Genomic DNA, 26,764 nt, shown 5'->3' with positions numbered 1-26,764 from the left:
TCCACAACGTTTAGCAAAATCCAAGTCCATTAGGTTCAGGGCTGCTCCCGAATCCACAAAAGCCTTGGCGGAAAATGTGGATAGGGAGCAGATCAGAGTAATTGCCAGAAGAAACTTAGGTTGAACACCACCCACAGAAAACGTGTGTGCAAAACGTTTCTCTCGTTTAGGACAGACAGAAATAATATGCGAGGCATCTCCACAAAAAAACACAGCTTATTACGCCTTCTGAACTCCTGACGTTGCTCCCTGGTAAAAACTCTATCACATTGCATAGGTTCAGACACCTGTTCAACAGGTAGCAACACCTCTCATGCAGTCCTGCGTTCACGTAAACGCCGATCAACCTGAATGGCTAATGACATAAAATCGTCAAGACCAGAGGGAACAGGAAATCCCACCATAGTATCTTTTACGACTTCTGACAAACCCTTCCGAAAGAGAGCTGCCAAGGCATTATCATTCCAGGTAGTAAGGACCGCCCACTTTCAGAATTTTTGACAGTACAATTCTGCAGAATCTCGACCCTGGCTCAAAGCCAACAGGGTCTTTTCAGCCTGATCAATAGCATTAGGTTCGTCATACAACAACCCCAAGGCTTGAAAAAATGCGTTCACATTAGTCAGAATAGGATCATCTGGTTTCAAAGAAAACGCCCAATCCTGGGGATCGCCACGCAGCAAAGAGATGACAATTTTAACCTGATGCGCGGAGCTCCCTGACGAGTTAGGCTTCAAGGCAAAAAATAATTTACAATTATTTTTGAAATTCAAAAATTTAGACCGATCCCCAAAAAACACATCAGGAGTAGGGATCTTTGGTTTAGCAGTATGTGAATGAGCAAGGTAGGCGGAAATTCCCCGCACTTTTGCAGCGAGCTGCTCCACACGATCAGACAATTGCTTTATCTCCATTGAGAGAAAAAAAAATTCTCCCTACGGCCTCAGAGATATAGAGGAAAAAATATACACACTTTTTTTTTTTTTTTTTTACAATTCTTTCCTGCTATTGAGTACCCTAGGATTTGCGGTATGGCGGGTGATTTTGTTATGAATGAGTCACCGTAGGAGGCAAAAACAGAAATACTAGAAATGCACACGCCTGCGTTCCCATAGACTGTAATGTGATTTTTGTTTTTGCACATTCCGTGCGCATGCGTTTTTTTGAGACAGGTCGGACGGACCAAAAATGCAACACGTTGCATACGGCGCGCCTAGGTGCACATTACAAAGAACCGCATGTGCACGAAAATGCATACGAACGCGTGCATACGCTAGACCATGCGCCCCCATGTTAAAGATAGGGGCGCAGGACGCATGCGCATGGGGGCGCACGAAGCGCAGCGCAAAAAAACGCTAGTGTGAAACCAGCCTTAGCTCTGTGTAGAAACAGGTGAATGAGCAGCTGGGTCAGGATTTGAAAATGGGAATGATAAAAGCATGGACAAGAGACTTTGTGGAAAAAATATGATTACATGCTGCATTTCGGCGCGCACGGCGCACCGTCAAAAGTGCGCAGCACGCTACTTTCACACTGGCAGCGCATGATCTGCGCACCCTATGCTAAAGATAGGGTGCGCCGATCGCATGCGTGCAAATGCGAAAGTAGGCGGTGATCCCGGATGGGGCGGGCAGGGAGCCGGATCGGGGCGGGGCTTAACGACGCAGTGCGCAGCTTTGTTTTAACGCGAATGTGAAACCAGCCTTACATGTATTTAATAAAAGATTTAAAAAAAAAAAAAAAATGGAGTGTGCTCCCATGTAATTTTCTTAACCAGCAGAGGCTGGGGCCACATGTTTACAGCCTGGGAAGGGAGTAATACTTATGGAGCTTCCCAGACTATTAATATCAGCTCACAATTGTATACTTAGCCTTTACTGGCTATTAAAATGGGAGATCCTAAAAAAAAATGACGTAGGGTCCCCCTATAATTAATTACCAGCAAATTAATCTCATCATATGACCATTACCTAACATTTGTTGGTGATGGTCAGACTGTTATAAAATACGGTGGACCGGTTAGGTTTTATTTGATAAAGTTTATTAAAAGTTAAGTATTATTTGTTCCACTTCAGTCAGTGAATTTTTATCTAGTAGGTGGTAAAAAAAAAATTTTTTTTTTAGGTTTCAGGGTCCTCTGACAGTAATAACTCGCTCATATGTAGCCTTTTTTCCTGGGGGAGAAATGCAGAGAATTGCCAGAATAACAAAAATATATTGGCAAATCTGCATTAAGATGTGCAAGTTGGATGGATATTTCTGTGCATCTTTTAACTTTTTTATGCTGTTTGTCTCAATTCCAGAAATGGGGGAAAAACATAAAAAAAATGCTGAAAGAACTGACTTTTTACATAATAATAATAATAATAATAATAATAATAATAATCTTTATATATATAGCGCCAACATATTCCGCAGCGCTTTACAGTTTAACAGTTTCAAAACACAAGTCATAAGTAACAACGTTAACAATACAGTAATTAAAGTAAAATAAGACAACCCTGCTCGTGAGAGCTTAGGCCTCTTTCACACTTCAGTTTTTTGCATCAGTTATAATCCGTCAAAAAGGCGGATAAGCGGATCCGTTCTCAACTGATGTGAACGGATGGGGCAGGATCCGTTTTCAGACGGATCCTGAAAATGAACAAATTTAAAGGAATCGCTGGAGAGAGAGAGAGAGAGAGAGAGAGAGAATTTTTTTTTTTATTTTGTCCGGCACCCAGAAAGAATTTCGGGTTAAATGAGTGTCTCGAGGATCCGCCACAGAAAAAAACGTTACAAGCTCCGTTTTGAAATCTTTGAGGATGGTGACGGACAGCAACTTTTGGCGGATCCTCACAAAAAACGGATGCAACGGACAGAAATCCGTCACAATCCGCCATTAATGCAAGTCAATGGGAAAAAAAACGGATCCTCAAAAAAAATTGAGGATCCGTTTTTTTTCAAAACCTGGCGGATTGTGACTGATTGTAAAAAACGGAAGTGTGAAAGAGGCCTTACAATCTACAATGAGGTGGGGGAGATACAAAGTACAGGTGTGTATTTACAATGATGTATTTACAATGATGGTCCAGCCATCTTGAGAAGGTGGGGGACAGAGACAGTGAATGGGCTACATACTCACACTTTCACATAAAATGACTGATTAGTGAATGTGATAGGCTGCTCTGAATAGATGTGTTTTGAGAGAGCGCCTAAAACTGTGCAAATTGTGGATAGTCCTAATTTCTTGGGGTAGAGCATTCTAGAGGATTGGCGCAGCGTGGGAAAAGTCTTGGAGTCGGGAGTGGGAGGTGCGGATTAGTGCAAAGGTTAGTCGAAAGTCTTTTGCAGAGAACAGCGGTCGGCTAGGCCGATAGACAGAAATGAGGGAGGAGATGTAGGGGGGTGCTGCACTGTGGAGAGCTTTGTGGGTGAGAACAAGTACTTTGAATTGGACCCTATAATGAATGGGCAGCCAATGTAAGGACTGGCGAAGAGCGGACGCGTCTGGAGTACCGATTAGCCAGGTAGATGACCCTGGCTGCTGCATTAAGTATGGACTGGAGAGGGGAAAGTCGAGTAGCGGGGAGGCCAATTAATACAGCGTTGCAGTAATCCAGGCGGGAGTGGATCAATGCTACAGTGAGGGTTTTTGTTGTTTCCATGGTGAATGGTGAGAAAAGGGCGAATTCTGGAGATGTTCTTTAGGTGTAGGCAGCAAGAGCGGGAAAGACATTGTATATGGGATGTGAAGGAGAGGTTCGTGTCAAACATAACACCCAGACAGCGTGCCTGCTTCCGGGGTGTTAGTACGGTGCCACCCATGGAGAGGAAAATGTCAGATTTAGGGAGGTTAGTAGATGACGGGAGCAGAAGAAGTTCAGTTTTTGAGAGGTTAAGTTTCAGATAGAGAGCGGACATGACGTTGGAGACTGCGGACAGACAGTCTCTGGCGTTCTGTAGTACAGCGGGGGTAAGGTCGGGGGATGACGTATATAGTTGTGTATCATCAGCATAAAGATGGTACTGAAAGCCAAATCTGATTATGGTCTGTCCAATTGGGGCCGTGTAGAGCGAGAAGAGAAGGGGGCCAAGGACTGAGCCCTGAGGTACCCCGACAGCGAGAGGAAGAGGAGATGACGTGGAGCCAGCGAACAAAACACTGAAGGAGCGGTCAGAGAGATAGGAAGAGAACCAGGAGAGAGCAGTGTCCTTAATGCCTAGTGACTGGAGCCTATGGAGTAGGATCCTATGGAGTACAGACTGAATATCTACAGAAAATAAGAAACATGTTTGTTTTTTTATTTGAGGCAAGTATCAAACTCATCATCTATTCAACTCAACAGGTCTGTGAAAAAAGGATAGCACATGGATGCCAATTTTTACTGTTTAAAAAGAATCTGTCAACAGGTTTTGGCTATTTAATCTGAGAGTAGCATAATATAGGGCATGAGACCTTGGTTCAAGAGATGTGTCTCTTATTAGGCTGTGTTTTTGTTTCAAAACAACCAGTGTTTTATCAGCAGGAGATTATTTTTGCCTGACTACATGCAGACTAGTCAGTCTAATCCATGTAACCCCATCCCCACCACTAATTGGCAACTCTCTGCCAATGCACTGAGTGGACAGGAAGCTGCCAATCAGTGGTGTGGGTGGGGTTACACACAACTCAGAAGACTAAGCTCTGCTACATCTACATCAAACAAAACAGGTATCCTATCAAAACTACACCAAGCAGTCCAGTAAGTGATGAATTACTGGAATTAGGATTTCTTGCCCAACAGTATTCTACTTTCAGATTATATACCAAAAACCTGCTGACAGATTCATTTTAATCGGAGCTTTGGAAAAAAAAAATCATATGAGGAAAAACCAATACTACACTAATCTTAAAAATGGATAACAAATAAGGCTGATAATAAGGTTAACAATAACATAGGTCGGCTTTTTCTTGTATGCAAAACCAAAAAATGTACATCTGAATGAGGAGGACCTGTCATGTTGAAAATTGTATCTAATCTGCAGGCAGGATGTTATAGAGGAGAATTAGATGATCAGACTGAAACGCTTCAGTAAACCTTGAAATTTATTCATTGACATCTTGGTGTCTGTATGCATAGAATTCCGGTGGGCGGTCCTACTAGTGACTGACAGCCTTCCCTGTATGAGTACATGCAGATAGCTGTGTATCACTAGTAGTACCGCCCCCTGGACTCATACATGCAGACAAACACCAAGGATTTTAAAGGGAACCTGTCACCCCCCCTGGGCATTTTTAACTAAAAGAGCCACCTTCAGCAACACTAAAGGTACTGTCACACTTAGCGATGTACCAGCGATCCCGACCAGCGATATGACGCGGTCAGGATCGCTGGTACATCGCTAAGTGGTCGCTAGTGAGCTGCCACACAGGCAGATCTCACCAGCGACATCGCTGGGGTCGGGGGTCGCTACTTACCTGTCACACCAGGCGATCCTGCGTCCTCCCGCCCGGCTCCACGCGTCTCTCGTCCTCACAGCAGGAAGCGCCGCAGGAAGTGGCCGACGAGAAACAGTCCTGAACGTTCTCGCGCGATCAGCGATAACCAGCGGGGGAGTCGGTCGTAGGTAAGTATCACACATAGCGATATCGCTAGCAATATCGCTATAACGTCACTAGTTATAGCGATATTGCTAGCGATATCTCTTAGTGTGACATGCCCTTAAGGCAGCATTCTGTGAAGGTGGCTCTTTTTATGACCCCCAGTAACGCCAAAATATAGACTTTTATAAATCGTTCCTCATACCTGCATTCCGTCACAGAGGTATAGATTGTCCCTGTTTAAGCCGCCTCCCAGCTGCCATCAACCCCCCTCCACAGTGTCCCTGCACACCTCCTTCTTTTGTATTTGCTGCCGTTACATGTTGTCGGGTGCCTGCGCTGTGACAACTGTTCTCGGGCATGCGCAGTGCGCGCTGCCCCAGGAACTGCCATAAGGCTATCGTGCCTGCGTGTTTCTGCGTCCCAAGATTCCCAGTCCCGCAGTGTGAATACTTCATAACACACTGCGGGGCGGGATCTGGGAAAGCAGAAACACGCATGAGCGATAGCCTAATTTCAGCTCCCAGGCAGCGCGCACTGCGCATGCCCGAGAGCAGTTGTCACAGCGCAGGCACCTGACAACATGTAACGGCAGCAAATACAAATTAAGGAGGCGGTGCAGGAACGCTGTAGAGGGGGGTTGATGGACAGCTGGGAGGCAGCGACACTCCATACCTCTGTGACAGGATGCAGGTATGAGGAACGATTTATAAAAGTCTATATTTTGGGGTTAATGGGGGTCAGAAACACAAGAGCCACCTTCACAGAATGCAGCCTTAGTGCTGCTGAAGGTGGCTCTTTTAGTAAAAAACGCCCTGGGAGGGTGACAGGATCCCTTTAATGAATGACATACAAGAATACTGAATCTTTCACAACACACCTATACATCACTCTGCTCAGCTTCTCCTCCTCTATGCTGAGCTGTCCCTAGATCAGACGGCATGTACAGTGTGGGTTGCATTGGTTCATATATGGAAAATCTACAGAACTGGTAGATAGGACAGATATTTATTGTAATGGGTACACTTCGTAAAATGATTATTAATGTTCATTTTATATACACTGCTCAAAAAAATAAAGGGAACACTTAAACAACAAAATATAACTCCAAGTAAATCAAACTTCTGTGAAATCAAACTGTCCACTTAGGAAGCAACACTTATTGACAATCAAATTCACGTGCTTGTTGTACAAATGGAATAAACAATAGATGGAAATTATGGCAATTATCAAGACACCCTCAATGAAGGAGTGGTTCTGCAGGTGGGGACCACAGACCACATCTCAGTACCAATGCTTTCTGACTGATGTTTTGGTCACTTTTGAATGTTGGCTGTGCTTTCACACTCGTGGTAGCGTGAGATGGACTCTACAACCCACACAAATGGCTCAGCTAATGCAGCTCATCCAGGATGGCACATCGATGCGAGCTGTGGCAAGAAGGTTTGCTGTGTCTGTCAGCGTAGTGTCCAGAGGCTGAAGGCACTACCAGGAGACAGGCCAGTACACCAGGAGATGTGGAGGGGGCCGTAGGAGGGCAACAACCCAGCTGCAGGACCGCTACCTCTGCCTTTGTGCAAGGAGGAACAAGAGGAGCACTGCCAGAGCCCTGCAAAATGACCTTCAGCAGGCCACAAATGTGTCTGTACAAATGGTTAGAAACCGTCTCCATGAGGATGGTTTGAGGGCCCGGTGTCCACATATGGGGGTTGTGCTCACAGCCCAACACTGTGCAGCCCTCCAAAGAAATGCCACCAAACACCATTACTTACCCACTGCCAAACTGGTCAACCTTTGAAGTTTGATTTACTTGGAGTAATATTCTGTTGTTTAAGTGTTCCCTTTATGTTTTTGAGCAGTGTATATTTCTATCAAGTTATATCGTAAAAAGTTGGAAAATATACAGAAAATGACAAGTTCAAACAGCTATGTCACAGTGCTTTGGCTGGCACGAGATACACATTAACAGCCACGTTGCCAAAGCCTGAAGCATTGTGTGCATCCCACCTCTGCACCTTTGAAGTCTCCTGACAATATCTCAGCTTTGTTTGACTCCCTGTAGAAGTAGCTTTTTTATTATTAACGAAACAATTAAATGAGTAACTGTCTGTCGCTCAAGCTTGTACAGTCTTTTTTTATCCTCCTGAATTGTTACTAGCCTGCGGGTAGCTAGGATTAAACATTTATAAAGCTGATTTGATTATTACTGGCAAAGTGGTATGCATGTGCTACTAACCTCAATAAGTGGGTGGCAAAAGCTCAAGTTTTGCTTATGCAGGTTATACAGGTTCTGTTCACACTGTACTGACACTGTCATGTAACTAGTATATATCAGAGATGCAGATACAGTGCCTTGAAAAAGTATTTATACTCCAAGAACATTTTCAAATATTTTCATGTTATACCCTCATAAGTAAATTAATTTTATTGTGATTTTGTGATATGCCAACACAAACTAGAAAGTATTTGTGAAGTATAAAGGAAACGATACATGGTTTTCTAAATATTTTCAAAATATAAATCTGAAAATTGTGACGCACATTTGTACTCAGCCTCCTGTAGTCTGATACCCCCAACTAAAATCCTGTGTGATCGATTGACTCCAGAAGTCACAATTAGTAAATTCTGTCCACCGGTGTGTAATTTATTCTCAGTATAACTACAGCTGTTCTGTGGCCTCAGAGTTTTGTTTGAGAACATTAGAGATGAAACAGCATCATGAACACCAAGGAACACACCAGATAGGACAGGGGATAAAGTTAAGGAGAAGAGTAAAGCATGGTTAGGTTATAAAAATACAGCTCAAGCTCTGAACAACTCATGGACCACTGTTCAATTCACCATCCAAAATGGAAGGAGTATGGTATAACTGCAAATCTACTAAGACTGGCTGTCTACTGAAACTGACATCTAAATCAAGAAAAGGACTAATTATAAAAGCAGCCAAGAGGCCCATGGTTGCTCTAGAGGAGCTGCAGAGATGTGGGATAATCTGTCCACAGGACAAACATTAGTAATATACGCTATAAATCTGGCCTTTATTGAAGAATGGCAAGAAGAAAGCCATTTTTGAAAGCATGCCATAAGAAGTCCTATTTGCATTTTGCAAAAATCCATGCAGGGGACACAGCTAACATGTGGAAAAAGGTGCTCTGGTCAGATGAGGCCAAAGTAGAACATTTAGAGCTAAATGCAAAACATTGTATCTGACAGAAAACTAAGACTGCACATCAACCTGAAAACACCATCCCAACCATCAGTCATGGTGGTGGCAGTATCATGCTGTGGGTATGGTTTTCTGGTAAAAGTTGAAGGGAAAGTGGATGGAGCTAAATACAGGTCAATCCTGAAGGAAAACCTATTAGAGGCAGCAAAATACATGAGACTGCGGGGTAGGTTTATCTTCCAGCAAGACAACGAACATAAACATCCGGCCAGAGCTAGAATGGATGGTTTAGATAAAAGCATATTAACGTGTCTGAATGGCCCAGTCACAGTCCAGACCTAAATCCCATTGAGAATCTGTAGCAAGAGTTGAAAATTGCTGTTCACAAATGCTCACCATCCAATCTCCCTGAACAAGTTTGCAAAAAAGAATGGGCAAAAATTTCAGTCTCTACATATGCAAAGCTGGCACAGACATACCCCAGTAAGTGCAGCAGAAGGTGGTCCTACAAAGTATTGACTAAGAGGGGCTGAATACAAATGGAAGTAATAGTATTCAGATTTTTTTATATATTTGTTAAATATTTAAACAATCATGTATTATTTCCTTTACACTTCACAAATACTTGCTATTGTGTGTTGGTATATCACATAAAAACCAAATAAACTACATTTAAATTTATGCGTGTAAAGTGAAAACATGTGGAAAAGCTAATAGAGTACGAATACTTTTTCAAGGTATTGAATATACAAAATATCTGGATACCAGAAACCAAGTCCATACTCATACCAGCATTCTTGCCCAAAATCAGGACATTTAGGCCATAGTCACACTTGCGTATAGCATCGAATGCAATATGCTAATGACCCTGGGCTCCTGCTCAGCTGCGAGTGTGAGCTGAGTGTTATGCTACTGTGCTCCAAGCCTCTCGTATGGCAGAATCGGAGCACAGCTACAGAGGAGACAGAGTAAGTCATATCTATATCTCCTCCGCTGCCGGCGGTAATCACACTGAACTTGGGTGATATCTGAGTGCTATGCAATGTTTCACTTGCACTCATAGACTTGTATGGGTGCGAATGAGCCGAGTCTCGCAGCCAAACAAAGCATGCTGCCATTGTTAGCTCATGCCGTATCAGCATGAGAAAATAACTGCAGATCTAAGCTGCCCCATAGAATAACACTGGGAACATTGATTTTGCTAAACTTATTTTAGGTTTGTTTTTTTTTTCATATTCATATTTCATAAAAATTAAATGTTCACACTGGCAACTGGGGCTTTAGGGCTTTTTTAGAGTCGAACTTCCGTTTGTCTCAGGAAATCTAAGGGTATGTGCACACAATCAGTAAATGCTGCGGATTGGACGCTGTATATTTATGAATCGTCAAACCAGCAGCAGCCAGATGTTACAGCATAGTGGATGGGATTTCAAGAAATCCCATGTCCACTATGCATTCCCAGACGCCCGTGGCTCACCCGTGGAGATGGACATGCGGCACATTTCTCTAAAATGCTGCATGTTAATTTCTCTTACGGAGACAATAGTCTCTGCAAGATAAATTCCACCCATACAATGTATTGGAAGCAGTGAATCTGCATTGCACGGTTCAGTGAACACATGCGGATTCACCTGCGTTCCATAGATGGCAGCGCTTTTGACGTAGCGAACATGCACTGCGTCCAAAATGCTGCAACTTCCGGATCGTGTGCACCCAGCCTGAATGTTCTTTAGCAGCAATTAAACTCTGACTCTATCTAATGAATGAGTGCACAGGTCATTGTGAAGGCAGGGGGATCTGTGGGAGCTTTAATATCGCCTTCTGTGATTGGTGTATTCCGTGTTAGCGGCGGGGTATAGAGGCAATACTTGTCATCGTAATCCTACCTCTGATAATGAAACTGCAGTAAATCTTCCAGAAAGGATACAAAGCCTGAGTTTAACACAGAATCACTAGACAGTGTGAAAATTGTAAGATTAATATTTTTGTTTTTTAAATAAAAATTGTGACCGAATAAAAAAAAAAAAAACAATGCCAGTTTAAAAATAAAAAATAAATATATGGAATACAAAAACTTGAGTTAAAACAGTAAGGCCGGGGTCAAAAGAGCGATGATTCTCTCCTGCAGCTCAATTATGCTATTGACACTCGGCTCAAACTCTGTCATTTGAGCAGAGTGTCAGCTTAGTGTGATCCGATTCACGCACATGCAAGAATCATATCACATTTGTGGAAGAAGATGAAGAACTTAATTTTTCCATCTTCTCCATTGTCTGAGTCTGCGGATGTCAAACTTCTCTCGGATGTCATCCAAGTGCAGTTCCATGTTTTCCATGCACCCGTAGAATTGTACGGATGCGTGTAATCCGAATTCCGGACTGCGATTTTTCACACAAAGGGATTCGGTCTGTAGAAAAAATTACAGCTCTGCACTGCCCCATAATATAACATGATAGCACTAGGCTCTGTGATACGCCCATGTGAGTGAGCCCTTAGTCATTTTCTGATGACACAATACCTTTAATCTGTGAACTGGGTACACCCAAAACGAACACTTTAGGGCACCATTAGTATAGGCCGTGCATAATCATGACTTTTGACAAGTATGCAAGCTATAATTAATGGACCCCATTACAATCTCCAGTGATTATAATACTGTACATAGTGTAGACGGCAAAGGGTTTTCTGGATAAAAATTACCTTGTCCCCCTTCACGCCACTGCAGTCACATTTTGATGTACATCCCTGACAAGCCTGTGGAAAAAAAACAACAATGAATTATTTTTTTGAACTCTGTTAACATTTGACACCAATATAGAAAAAAGCATCAAGCGTCCATTCATGAGGCTCTGAAATGCTACGCTGGCAGAGGAATTTAAAGAAATAAGCATGGAATATGGGAATATAAAATCAGGCTGGAGCAAGGGGTGTTGTTATATTGGAAGCTACCCTCTGAGTGGTAAAGTGTTCATACATAGAGGATTGCACCAAAGATATACACAAAGAAGTCCGTGCCACTGTTGCTTTACCCTACTGAAAAATTACCCTACTGAAAAATTTGTAGCAATCAAAAGGTTAAATATGAGGATTTGATGTTTGCAAACTATTATCGCAAGGTAGTTCACACTCACACAGCCAATAAATGTTAGAGAACTTGGAGGCATAATGAGAGTCGCAGCCCACTACATGCAAGAATTGATAAGTACTATAATCTTCAAAGCTGGGATAAATGCCGACTCAGCAGCAGCGCTAATCTGTGAACAAGACACTACAATGCAGCGAGGGAAGAAATGCGTCAGCAGATCCCGGTTACCCACTGGTGAACAAGCAAGCCTGAAATTTCACATGGCCTACAGCTCGCATAAAATGAAAAAGGTTATCAGTACATACAAGGATACATGCAGGGGAAATAATAAAATATACCGTAATATAATAATATTAGATTTGTAGTATTAATATAATGGCCATGTACTTCGTGATATAGGTATAATATAAATCCATCTGTATATATCATTAATCAATTCCACATTACTATTATTATTATTACATTAAGTTAAATGGTATATACCACTATATATATATAAATATATATATATATATATATATATATATTTTAAGATCATGAATTACTTAAACATTATTATATATTTATGCAACTATGATGTTAATAAAATATTGTTAGAGGTTTTTTGGCCTTCAGTAAGAGGACTGCTAAATATTTTGTAGAGAAAGATCATAATAAATTATGATGCTAATTAATACGGATTGTTTTGAAATTTGTATTTTCTACGTTTGCTGAATTATTCTAAAAATGTAATTTGTAGAAAATTGATTTGCAATGAATGGCAAGTACTCCATGTCGATGAGGTCGACTAGGACTGTATCCAACATATTTCAAGTTCTTTGACATATGGCCAGGATTGTTAAATGCTTGATAGTGACTTTTAGGATTGCTACTTACAATAGGTGGCACTATAGAATGCAAGTCTTCTTCCTTTCTGAAGAGACAATTTGCAGAGGAGCATTGCATTGCTTATAAGACTCCTTACAATGGAATAAGCATAAAAAGAGAAAAGCTGACAATACTTACTAGAAAAGCATGTTCTCAGTCCAAGGAACCCACTTGGAAAAACGCAGCAATCAAAAAAGATGGGAACAGTGTCCATCCCAGGTGAAAAAGATAAAACTGCTTTATTCTGCCACAATACAACGTTTCGATCTGTTAAGCCCCATCAGGGCTTGAGACAGAACACCCAGATATAGTAGACTGCAAGCCCTAACGGGACCCACAAACGAGGGGAAAAGTACAATGTGAAAGCCCCCTCCGATCCCAGTTAGAAGACTCTCCTTCAGCCAAATCATATATCATGCTTTGCTCTGATGAGGCACAACACCCCGAAACACCATGTGTGCAAAATGAGATTCTGGTTTGGCTTTTATCTTAAATCATGTGACAAGGCTTGTTAAAGGATCAATATTGACTTTTAGGATTGCTACCCCCAATAGGTGACACTAGAAATCAGGTGCGCTTCCTCTCTGAAGAGACAATTTGCATATTTAGGCTCTTTAATACAAACACAACCTTAAGCTACATTCACACATCTATGTGACTGTTACCAATGGGAGAAAATAAGAACAGTCATCCTAGTTGCTTCAGTTTTTCTTATACTTTTATTTCACTGCAGGTAGACTGCTTGAACGTTTTCTTTTCAATTGACTCTTAACAATGTAGCCATTAAATCTAATGCAACATGGATGGAAACTCCCACATACAAAATCTGTCTTTAGTGCCTCATCTGTTATACATGATTTCCCATAGACTTTAAAAGCAGAATCTGATCCGCAAAACAGATAATAGGACATCTTTGAGTCTCACAGAACAGTGACATGGACCTGTTTTTAAAGGGAACCTGTCATGTTCTGACTGGGATGATTTAGCGAATCCTGCTTTGAGCAGGGGGTTGGACCAGATGGCCCAGGAGGTCCCTTCCAACTCTACGATTCTATGATTCTATGTCATTTGCACAATATGTAATTGGAGAGCCACACTTGCGCATTGTCTATAGGCTCCCCATGCATGCGGCGTGACGAGTGGCTCCCTGCGTGTGCGCACTGAAGCTGCTTATACTTCCCAGCTTCACTCACTTTGTGCGCATGCGCTGGAGCCGCTGTGCGTCAGTCAGTGAAGCTGGGAAATACAAACACGGCTATAACTTCTAATAAACTCCCTCTAAAGATACAATAACATTTATACTTAATTTTGGCCATGTCTTTGACCAATGGTTTCTTCATTACTCAATGGAGTTTAAAAATGACCAAAAAATGCCAGTAAAAAAGATGCCCCAGAAACCATGAGTAGGAACAGCTTTCCATCTGTTTTTGAAGAGGTCACTGAAGATTTTGGAGTGAATCAAAGTACATTCCCACACAAATGCTCTGCTGTGATCTTTCCTGAAATTTGTTTGGTAAAAAACAAAATATTATGCGTAGCACAAACTGCTACATGTATGGGCCATCTGCACTATAAAAAAATTGTTACGAGCATTACAAAAAAGAAAATCTTAAGAATGTAAGTACATCCGCATGTCCTGCGTACCCAATGTTAAAGATAGGTATGCAGGATGCATGCAGACGTAGGTGGACCTAAACGAAAGAAGTGCAGAAGTGGGCGGAGCTTCAGGGAGGAAGTACGCAGCCGTCTGCAGAGCCCCAGCACGCAAGTGTGAACCCAGCCTTAGGAGGTAAACCATTCCCAACCAGTTCACCCCCCCTCCCCCGCTGTTACATTCGTAATTGTGTTTTTTTTTCATGTGCACAAGTGAACTTTTATGTTCAGAACAGTCACTATTTCCTTTTTACATAAAAAATTTTTACACTAAATAATTTGATCAAATTGCCATTTTTTCCAAAATGGTTTTATGGTTTCACATATATCTTGCACTGGTGACCTTGTTTTGCATTGTTCATGCTCCTTGCATTGTTCATGCTCCTATGGTGGAAGCAAAGTTGAACTTTGGGATCCTGAAAAATGCAGAAAAAAAACACCTGCCCTTTGTAAGCAGCTTCTTTACTGATAAGAGAGCAAGTTTTCTCTGCAGAAAAAATGCCGCAAAAAAAGCCTAAAATAGTAAAAGCTCCATTGCTTCGTACAAGAGTTAGGTTACATTCCCACTATGAGTTTTTTGCTGAGCTTTTTATGCTGTGTATTCTTGGTATCCAAAAAATTCAGCATCCTATAGATCCACAAAGTGGATAGGATTTATAGAGATCTCATGCAAAATGTGCTTTTTTCTTTTTTTACTCAGTATTAACTGACCAGAGGTACGCTTTTCAAATGCGCAATATTTCAACAAACTCAACAAACCTGAGAAACACACATTCACCAGAAGACTCGCTACACTCTTCAGGAGTGCGTTAAACTAGAAGATGAGGGGATATGAAGAAAAACATTAGAATTGAACATGAAGCCAGATATTATACTGATGAAGGATATGAGCTGCAGCAAAGACAACCCAAGACAACATACTCCGAATGGAGGCAAGATAATTTCTAAAACAATCCACAGGGAGGAGATTGGAACAAAACAAAATCTTCTAAACTGCATGCTCGCAAATGCCAGAAGCCTGCCAAACAAGATGGAAGAACTAGAAGCAGAAATATCTACAGGTATCTATGACATAGTGGGAATGGAAGGCACAGTACCGTATAGGAAAATAAGCTAGAAAGACACTCTGTGCAGTGCCTCCCCCTCCCACTACTCCCCAGGTGATGCCATTAATGGGACGCCCAACTGACCAACGGGAAGGAGGAAGGGGCGTCTGCCACACCCTCAGGGGTTAAATTCAGGTGGCCAGGGGTAGGGCCTTCCTCTTTCTCCCTGGCTGACCCTTGGAAGCGGTTGCCCTACTCTCCCTTTCTTATATAGCTGTATATGTGCTGCGCTACTATTGTTAAAAAGTTCCAAAAAAATTTTTTTTGTTATTATGGGATTGGTGGGAGGCGGGAAGGCACTGTTTACAACACACGTGTCTGTGCAGTCTTACTGAGAGATGGTTAGATGAAAGCTATGACTGGGCAGTTAAAGATAATCTGTCTCCTCATTTTTGGCCTATGAGATGCAGCCACCGCCATCAGGGGCTTATCTACAGCATTATATAGAATGGAGGGCAAAATAGTGATAAAATTCTCATTGGGGTCTGTTACAAAAACCCCAAATATAACAGAAATCATGGAGAGTCTACTACTAAGGCAGATAGATGAAGCTGCAACCCATAATAAGGTCCTTGTTATGGGGGACTTTAACTACCCGGATATTAACTGGGAAACAGAGACCTGCGAAACCAATAAAGGCAACAGGTTTCTGCTAATAACCAAGAAAAAATACCTTTCACAATTTGTGCAGAATCCAACCAGAGGAGCAGCACTTTTAAACCTAATACTATCTAATAGACCTGACAGAATAATAAATCTGCAGGTCGTCAGGCATCTAGGAAATGGCGACCACAATATTGTACAGTTTCACTTGTCTTTCGCTAGGGGGACTTGTCAGGGAGTCACAAAAACACGGAACTTAAGGAAGACAAAGTTTGACCAGCTTAGAGATGCCCTTAATCTGGTTGACAGGGACAATGTCCTCAGAAATAAGAATACAGAAAATAAATGGGAAATGTTTAAGAACATCCTAAATAGGCACTGTAAGCGGTATATACCTTATGGGAATAAAAGGACAAGAAATAGGAAAAACCCAATGTGGCTAAACAAAGAAGTAAGAGGGGCAATTAACAGTAAAAAGAAAGCATTTAAACTACTAAAGCAAGATGGCACCGTTGAAGCTCGAAGAAACTATAGGGAGAAAAATACTTTATCTAAAAAGCTAATTAAAGCTGCCAAAAGGAAACACACACGGTCTTGCGTTTGCATGCGTTCGTCTGCGTTTTTGCACGCATGCGTTTTTCCAGGTGTGCGCCTAGACGCGCCGGACGCAACATGTTGCATTTTTCGTCTGCGCAAAGGCGTCAAAAAAAGCATGCGTACGCTTGCGCACGGAATGTGTCAAACAGCGCATTACAGTCTATGGGAATGCAGGAGTGCGCATGGACATGCGTACGGATGCGTTTTAAGAGTAAACATGTCTAGACACTGGTTTAAACCACCCCTTAAACAAAGAAACATTGTTTGAAATGTGAGTATAAAAACCTAATGTCTGACTCTACTTTTTTCTCCATTTATATTATGTACTAATGTCTCTTTTTTTATTGCAGCACGTCTTCTTTATCAGCAGCAAAATCTGAAGAATTCAACTGCAACAGGGTCTATATAAAGAATTCCGATGAAACACGCCCACTGGTGTCCCATTGGTGGAGTCTGTTTCAAGAATTTTTCAAGGATTTTCCTCCTGTGAAATGTGACACCTAGAGAACGCATGCGCATAAAAACGCAAATGCATGCAAAAACGCATGTGTGTTTTTGCATGCGTTTCTACTTGCGCACGACGCGCTGTGCACAAAGACGCAAATGTGAAACTAGCCTAAATCTGACATGGAGAAGGGCTTGGAGATCCTAATTATTAATAATAAACTGCAGCGGCTGCCAAGGCAAACAGGATCATGGGGTGCATTAAAAGAGGTCTGGATACACATGACGAGAGCATTATACTGCCTCTGTACAAATCCTGTGTACAGTTTTGGGCACCGGTGCTCAGGAAGGATATAATGGAACTAGAGCGAGTACAAAGGAGGGCAACAACATTAATAAAGGGGATGGGGGAACTAAAATACCCAGAGAGATTAGCAAAATTAGGATTAGTCTAGAAAAAAGACAACTGAGGGGCGATATAATAACCATGTATAAGTATATAAGGGGACAATACAAATATCTATCCGAGAATCTGTTTAAAACCAAGGAATGTGACGGTCACAAGGGGCAATTCTCTGCGTCTGGAGGTGAGAAGGTTTTTCCACCAACATAGAAGAGGATTCTTTACTGTTAGGGCAGTGAGAATCTGGAATTCCTTGCCTGAGGAGGAGGTGATGGCAAACTCAATCGAGGGGTTCAAGAGAGGCCTGGATATCTTCCTGGAGCGTAACAATATTGTATCTTACAGTTATTGTTAGGTTCTTTAGAAGGACGTAGACCTGGAGATTTAGGCTGTGTGCACACGCTGCGGATTTTGCTGCGGTTCCGCAGCGGTTTTGGCCGCTGCGGACCCGCAGCAGTTTTTGCTGCGGTGTACAGTACCATGATTCCCTATGGGAATCAAAAACCGCAGTGCAGACGGTGCGGAATTTTCTGCGCGGATTATCTGAGGTTTTCAATCCGCAGAAAGAATTGACATGTCAATTCTTTCTGCGGATTCTCCTGCGGTTTGCCATCTCCTCCATTGAGATGAAAAACCGCAGGGCAAAACCGCAGAGCAATCCACAGGTAAAACCGCAGGTCTTTTGACCTGCGGTTTCACCTGCGGATTTTACAAAATCCGCGAGGATGAATCCGCACATAATCCGCAGCGTGTGCACACAGCCTTATACTGACGCAATATAGGCTGAACTGGATGGACTAATGTCTTTTTTCGGCCTTGCTAATTATGTTACTATATGTCAATCTGTCTTGCGGGTATGCTGATCTTTGTGTGCAGATTTTCCACATAGAATGCATTAGATGCAGAAAATCCGCAGATTAAAAAAAACATTTGTATTACTAGTGCATTTACACTGCAGAAACGCACAACAAACTAACACAATCCATACATGACTATAGCAATAAAATTTTGGTAAAGCCATGGATGTATCAAAACGGCTTTATTTATGAAGAGAGCGAAAAAGAGAGAAAAAACACAGCGACAGAAAAAGATAAAAATGCATGTAAACAAAACACTAAAAAAAGACAAGTAGCCTAATAATAGGTGCAGAAATGGTGCAGAAAATCTGCAATATCAAAACCTAACTAAAAGCTCACTGTGACAACGTAGCCTATAAGTTAAACACACAAACACTTTTGTTTGCTGCCGTTTTATTTATGATTTCAGATACTACAAAGAGTATAATCATAAACTATAGCAGCAAATACTGAGAGCTTATTGCTGGAGGGCTCTGTTTCCCGTTACACCATTGTATGGTATAAATGGTGGGAATCCTTGATTGAGAATGGCACTGACTTTGAACCAGAAAGTTCAAGTTGTGTCCATTGTTATCTTTGACATTGAACTACTTAGTAAGTTCATGATCCCCAGAATGGTATGCCTTCTGTCAAACTGCATTAATGTCATTTTTTATTATTATTCTTACTGCACAATTTACAAGTAAATGCACTTTTGTTAAACCATGAGACTTAGTGTTTCTGTTCAAGCTGGAAAAAAAAAATCAGGATGTGCCTAAATGGACAACAATGACTGTGACAGCTATAGGTGAACACTAGAGGGAGCCACGTACATGCACAATAGCTATAATATTACTACAAGTCAGTGCAATCCTGATGAGAAAAAAGTGTCAGTCAATTTTTTTTTTTGAATGATGGTAAGAAACAAGATGGTAGAATTTTTAAGCTATTACTCCAGGAAAAAAAAGAGAGCAGTACACAAGAACATGAGTAGAAGTGGAAATTATTTTATCCAAAAAAGAAATCTGTGCATCTATAACCCTTTCCTAACAACCTCTCAGTAGTGAAAATAACAGGACTACTAGTCCATCAGTCTAAGGGCTCGTTCAGACTGGCGAGTAACCAGTGTATAACTCACATGGGCGCTATCGCTCCAATGATATATTATGGAGCAGTAATGACTAGCATTTATTTTCTCATGCTGAGTTGGCATATGAAAAAAAAAAATTGCTGCATGCTGCAATTGGCAGCGTATATTGGACAACGCGCAGAGAATATTCGCTTGTGTGACCCTGGCCTTAAAGGGATTGTTCACTACGGGGCACCCCCTTCTTAAATGTTAATATGCACCTAAAAAACCACATACCTCCTAAACCGGCACCGTTTCAACAATGTCGGCGCTGTCTATTCATGTGACATTACTATGTCATGTAGGTGCTGCAGCATAAAAGCGGCTACTGATGGGCTGCAGTCTTCAAAGTGGACAACCCCTTTAATAATATCATGCGGCGGCTAATATTGTGAAAGCTAATGACAGATCCCAATAAGCTAAGCAATTTTGCACATATGTTTTCATAGATATATTACAGCCCTATTTGATTACTTGCATCCTCATTGCAAAAATGCAGTTGGTTGTAACAGCAGTCCAAGTGGCTGACGTGATCCCAGCAGGGCCATTTGTCAGTGACACCATGGGTGATTTGGACACTCCTAGAATGCAGTATCATGGCTGGAGCCAGCCCTATGTAATGTACTAATGACAAGTGTATGAGTGCTGTGACAAAAGCCCTGGGGCCATGAATGCTTCTCATACTAGTCAATCACAAGTTACACCGGAATGTGTCTCTCCCAGGAACATTTTCATCATTTCGCTGGTTTTCGTTTGTAGAAGCAGAGAAAGTTTTCCAAGAGTTAGCCTGAGGATCAGTATAATATTACCTGACACGTAGTGTAGCTGATTACACTGTACGTATGGAAAGGTGTGTGTGTTGTTTTATTACTTGTACACACTTCTTTTATTTCCTATTATCTGTGATTGTAGCGCTTGTATTTACCTTCAGGCTAGAAAGAAAAAATTGTAGGATGACTTGCATGAAATAAACTACTTTCCACACATAAGGAGCAAATTTAAGTGTTAGGGAGCTTTCACATTGCATTCTGTATCTGTATTGGAGCAGATGTCCGAAATCCCCCACAAGACGGGGTTTGGACGAATGCGCCAACGGGGCCATAGACTACATTGTGACATCAGAGCGAACGTGTGCTCTGCCATGCATCATTTTCAGGTGTGTACGCCTACATGAGGCGGACACCAGACATGGTAGACTGTGTCTGAGTGTCCGCCTCCATTAAGCGAACTGCAGGACACAGAGCACATTCGCTCTGCCTTCAGAATAAACCGCAAAAACATAAACAACCTTTTATTCATTGTTACACCGCTCCGCCATACTCACCCGACCTCAGCTCCCACGCAGCAGTCGGCCTCCGCTCCCACGCCGCAGCCTCTCTTCACCCGACGGCCGCGGCGGTCACCTGAGACGGGCTCGCGACCGATGCCTTCCCTGCATGCTATGCGCATGCGCCATAGGCCGCGCCTCCTTCCTGCTTCTTATGCTCCGGCTGTGCCCTGACCCGGAAGTACCTTTGGTCCAATGGCTGACCAGACGGGGCCATATCAGGCCGCTTCCCCCTGAGGGAGGCACCTGATCGTTGTGTTTCCTAGCACTCTGGCCTCGCTTCATCGTGTGCTCTCTGCTCCTGCAGTTCCGTTCTCGGCTGCTCCCCGCAGCAGCCTCTCAGTCCTGCTACCTGCGTTCCTTGCTCTCGTCCGCAGTTCTGTCTCCTGTGTTCCTGTCGTCCTGCTTCAGTCCAGCCTCCAGTGTTCCTTCCGTCCTACTCCAATCCTGTCTCCAGTGTTCCTGCCGTCCTACTCCAGTCCTGTCTCCAGTGTTCCTGCCGTCCTACTCCAGTCCTGTCTCCAGTGTTCCTGCCGTCCTACTCCAGTCCTGTCTCCAGTGCTCCTGTCGTCCTACTCCAGTCCTGCCTCCAGTGCTCCTGCCGTCCTGCTCCAGTCCAGCTTCAAGTGTTCCTGCCGTCCTACTCCAGTCCAGTCTCCAGTGTTCCTACTCCTGTCATTCCTTCTCGTTCCAGTCTTCTGTCTCTCTTCATTCCAGCCTCCTGGTTCCAGTCTTGTTCTGTTACTCTTTACTCCAGTCTCAGTCTTACTCCGGTCCATCCTGAGACGCCCCTCTCGGTACCGGCTACCATGGTACTCGAACCCCTGGGCCTGCTCCTAACGGTCCCTGTATAGGGGTCGGTTCCATCTGGCAGCTCGCCCGGGGCCCCCTCGGTGCCACTGTCCAGAGGGTCCACTCCTGGAGGTTCCTTCTCCAGACCACCGATGCTAACAGTACGATCAGGCCATGGACTCCGCCGGTACTACGGCTGCTACCCAGAAAGAGTTGCCATTCCTACGGGAGAATCAGGGTCGCATTGTCAGTCATGAAGTCGATGGACACCCGTTTGTCGGCCTTACAGGTGGCCGATCCTGGAAATGCCACTCAGCTGGCCAGTCTCCAACAGGAGCTGGGTCAGCAGCAAGATACTCAAGCCCACATTTTGTCCTACATGACATCCTTTGATAGTCGCTTGTCGGCCCTCCAGGCTGCCACTGCAGTGCCGACTCCTCCTCCCGCGTCTACTGTTCTACCGATGCCCCGCCTCGCCAAGCCGCCTCGTTTCACCGGGGATCCCAAGCTCTGTAGGGGGTTCTTAAATCAGTGTAGCCTCCACTTTGAATGGCTGCCGCAGCAAGATCGGGCCAAAGTGGCCTTCATCATGTCCCATCTGGAGGGAGAGACCCTGTCTTGGGTCAACCCGCTCTGGGAACGTGACGACCCGGTCGTCTCGAGTCTCCCGGTTTTCCTGGATACGTTTCGTAAGGTTTTCGGTGAGCCGGGTTGGTTAGCCTCTCTCACGGAGTCACTCTTTCACTTACACCAGGGCTCTCTCACGGTCGGACAGTATGCTATTCGCACTCCTCCGAGCTCGGCTGGAATAACACGGCTTTGGTGGGGGCATTCTGGCGTGGTCTTTCTAGTAGAATAAAGGATGAACTCGCAGGTCGAGATACCCCATCCACCTTAGAGGACCTTATCTCGCTGGCTACCTGCATTGACCTGCGCTTCCTGGAGCGCGCTAGGGAGTCAGTGAGAGACAGGCGGTCCTCCAGGTCAGTCTCTCCTTTCACCCGGTCTGCCAGCTCCCATTCGGTCAGGTCCTCTTCCTTCTCTTTGGGTGAGCCCATGCAGATAGACCGTCTCAGATTGGCCGAGTTGCGTCAGAGAGAGAAACGGGCACAAGGTCTGTGCCTCTATTGAGGTGATTCGTCACACTATGTCCGCACCTGTGTTAAGAGACAGGGAAACGACTCCACCTAGGTCAGGTAAGAGAGGCCTTCCTAGGTGATGATGATCCCTCTCAACCCCTTACGATTTCTGTGCTTTTGGTTTCAGGAGGGAGGCGTGGTTCCGAGGTGGCCTACGTGGATTCGGGCTCAGCGGGTAACTTCATTTGGCCGGAAGAGGTGGACAAATACCAAATTCCTGTAGTCACTCTATCTAACCCTATTCAGATTGCCACCGTGGATCGCAAACCGCTACAGGTGACCATCACCTTGGTTACTGAAGAGGTGGAGTTGCAAGTCGGAGCCTTACATCGAGAGAAGATAGCCTTTTACGTTTTGCCTAAGCTCTCTCATGCCATTCTACTCGGTCTTCCATGGTTAAGGACTCATCAGCCTGTTCTCGACTGGTCTTCTGGGGAGATACTCTGCTGGGGGCACCCATGTGAAGCTCGCTGTCTGACTCCTGTCCGCCTGGTGGCCGCTCCTCGGTCATCTCCAGACCTCCCGGGTCTTCCTCCAACCTACAGCTCCTACGCCGATGTTTTTGATAAGGAAGCGGAGGCCCTCCCTCTACACTGGCCGTTTGACTGCCCAATTGAACTTGTTCCCAGTTCAACCCCTCCAAGGGGCAGAATCTACCCTCTGTCTCCCGCAGAGACCACCGCCATGTCCGAGTACATCCGAGAGAACCTCACCAAAGGCTTTATACAGAAATCCTCTTCGCCCGTGGGAGCCGGGTTCTTCTTCGTCAAAAAGAAGGACGGAACTCTACGGCCGTGCATTGACTATAGGGGCTTGAATGAGATTACCATCAAGAACAGGTAGCCTCTTCCACTCATTTCGGAGCTGTTTGACCATCTCAGAGGGGCTCGGGTCTTTTCCATGCTGGACCTCAGAGGAGCCTACAATCTGGTCCGTATCCATGCAGGTGAAGAGTGGAAGACCGCTTTCAACACTCGAGATGGCCATTATGAGTACCTGGTCATGTCTGTTATGGATGAGTCACCGAAGGAGGAAAAAACAAAAATAATAGCCAAGTCCAGAAAACCAGAGAAGTTGGAAGCTATCGGATTACAGACCTCTGAACCTATCCACAACAACTAGCAGTAGCCGTGGGGGGTTCCTACGGTGCCCTAGACCCCTCGATCACAGCCGGAGAACTAAATTAGCCTAAAGACAGAAAGGGGAACTCTAAACTGCCCCAGAGCAGACCCCAAAGCAATAGGCAGCCCCCAACATATAATGACTGTGGAGCAAGGTGAAACACACTAACACAGATAGAAAGATAGGTTGAGCAAATGATGGGGCCCAAGCTAACTAAATAGGACAGGATAGAAAAGCTGCTGTCTGCAATCCGCAAAAACCCTATCCAAAAATGAACCAACAGAATGATAGGAAAAACAGGCCCTGAAGTCGCTAGGCTTCAAAAAGACTATATCAGCACTCAGGTATATTCTGAAGACAGAGCCAGAGATCAACAGATCAGAGACAAAAATGGAATTCAGCTCACCCCCGGCCAGGGAAGGCTGAACTCCAAAAAACAAGGCAAACAAAACCAGAACTAAAGTGTAAAAAGGCAGAGCAAAACTTAGCTTTGAGAAGCAGAAATCAGACTGGTCTCCAAGAATCCAGCAGGAAAATCACCGGCAAGGCAGCAGGGCGTCGGCTGCCTTATATCCAGTCATCAGTTCCTGTGACCCAGTCATCACCTACCTGCTCAGCTGTTTTGTAATCAGCCTCACTACCTTCCTTCGCCAGAAGAGGGAGTTCATCAGACCTCACTGGTGAAGGGAAAAAAGAACTCACAACACGTGTCCATCGGCCTTTGCAATGCTCCTGCAGTCTTTCAAGAGTTCGTCAATGAGATCTTCCGGGATCTCTTGTACTCCTGTGTGGTCGTGTACTTAGACGACATCCTCGTCTTCTCGCCAGACCTCTCGTCCTACAGAAAGAGTGTACGCCTGGTGCTTCAGCGTCTTCGGGAGAACCGGTATGCGAAGATCGAGAAATGTCTCTTCGAACAGACCTCTCTGCCATCTGGGATACATTATCTCCGACGCTGGTCTAAGGATGGATCCCGAGAAGTTGTCTGCCATCCTCAAATGGCCTCGACCTGTCAGATTAAAGGTGATATAACGATTCCTCGGGTTCGCCAACTATTACCGGCAATTTGTCTCCCACTTCTCCGCGATCACAAGATCCATTTCTGCGCTCACCCGTAAAGGGTCTACTTCCAAGGATTGGTCTCCTGAGGCAGAGGAGGCCTTTCTGACCCTAAAACGGGCTTTCTCGACGGCTCCGGTCCTGCATCGCCCTGAGAGCGATCGACCTTTTGTACTCGAGGTGGACGCTTCCTCGATGGGTGCCGGGGCGGTACTGTCCCAGAGAACCACCTCCGGTCGCCTGCACCCTTGTGGCTTCTTCTCGAAGGTCTTTTCTCCATCCGAGTGTAACTACTCGATCGGCGACCGGGAACTTTTGGCCATCGAGTTGGCCTTGGAGGAATGGCGCCACCTCCTGGAAGGAGCTGTCTATCCTTTTGTCATCTTCTCAGACCACAAGAATCTGGCCTATCTCCAGTCTGCCCAGAGACTTAACCCTCGCCAGGCCAGATGGTCCTTATTTTTTGCCCGATTTGATTTCGAGCTCCAATTCCGTCCTGGCAACAAGAATTCCAAAGCTGACGCCCTGTCCAGGGTCTTCCAGCCACACGAATCCACGGAGGAACCTTCGCATATCATTGATCCCACTAAGATCATCACCATGGCTCCGGTGACATGGCTTACTCCCCCACCTGGCGAGACGCTTGTGCCAGAGAATCTCAAGCGAAAGGTTCTTCTATGGGGGCACTCCTCCAAACTGGCCAGCCATGCTGGAACTAAGAAGACCCTTGACCTTATCACGTGTCACTACTGGTGGCCAACGCTTCGCCAAGATGTACTCGACTTTGTGGCTTCTTGTCCATCCTGTGCAAAAAACAAAGTGCCACGGAGACCTCCGTCCCGCTTGTTGCTTCCGTTGCCCGTCCCTATGGTTCCTTGGGAGAACATCGCCATGGATTTCATCACCGACCTACCCTGCTCCGCGGGCTGCACAGTCATCCTGGTGGTGGTGGATCGTTTTTCCAAGATGGCTCATTTCGTCCCTCTGCCCGGTCTTCCCTCAGCCCCAAAGCTGGCCAAAATCTTAATTCGTCAAATCTTCAGACTTCACGGACTACCTCGATGCATTGTGTCTGACCGAGGGGTTCAATTTACCTCCAAGTTCTGGCGTTCGCTTTGTAAGCTTATGAACGTTTCCCTCGACTTCTCCTCGGCCTACCATCCACAGTCCAACGGACAGGTAGAGCGCACCAACCAGACGCTTACAGGATACTTACGTCACTTCTCCAACGCTCACCAGAACGACTGGGTCAACTTACTCCCCTGGGCAGAGTTCGCTTATAACAACCATGCTGGTGAGTCTGCGGCCAAGTCTCCATTTTTCATTGTTTTTGGCAGACATCCTGGTGTTCCTCTTCCGATAACTCCTGCCTCTGAGGTACCCGCGGCCAACGCCTTGTCCTCTGAATTTTCTAAGATTTGGGCTGAGACCAACTCATCACTCAAGAGATCCGCTGATCAGATGAAGAACTATGTGGACAAAAAGAGGTTGGATCCTCCTCCGTATCGTGTTGGGGACAAGGTCTGGCTCTCCTCCAAATTCGTCCGATTAAAATTGCCCTCCTACAAATTGGGTCCACGCTACATCGGCCCGTTTGAAATTCTGGGACGTATTAACAAAGTCGCCTACAAATTGAGGTTGCCTGCTTCGCTCCGGATCTCGAACACCTTTCACGTCTCTCTTCTGAAGCCTGTGGTGCTGAATCGCTTCCATTCCTCGCTTGATCCTGGTCCTCAGCCGGTGGGTACCGATGTTTTTGAAGTGCAGGACATTCTCACTGTGAAGAGGGTTAGAGGTAGGACTTTCTTTCTTGTTGATTGGAAGGGCTTTGGTCCTTAGGAGAGATCCTGGGAGCCTCGTGAGAATATCAATG

General features: G+C 44.5%; 1 protein-coding gene across 1 annotated transcript in view; it reads right to left on the bottom strand.

The window, feature by feature from the left end:
- Positions 1-26,764, bottom strand: part of COL4A5 (collagen type IV alpha 5 chain) — a 358,955-nt gene that overhangs the window by 243,910 nt on the left and 88,281 nt on the right. The window contains exon 2 of the mRNA XM_073547642.1: positions 11,430-11,483. Coding sequence (XP_073403743.1) covers positions 11,430-11,483 — 54 coding nt within the window. The remainder of the gene's footprint in view (positions 1-11,429; positions 11,484-26,764) is intronic.

The sequence above is a fragment of the Dendrobates tinctorius genome, unplaced genomic scaffold (assembly GCF_039654945.1).
Source record: "Dendrobates tinctorius isolate UK_male_01 unplaced genomic scaffold, ASM3965494v1 ptg000154l, whole genome shotgun sequence".
NCBI classification, from domain to species: domain Eukaryota; kingdom Metazoa; phylum Chordata; class Amphibia; order Anura; family Dendrobatidae; genus Dendrobates; species Dendrobates tinctorius.
This window is presented reverse-complemented; position numbering and strand designations above follow the sequence as displayed.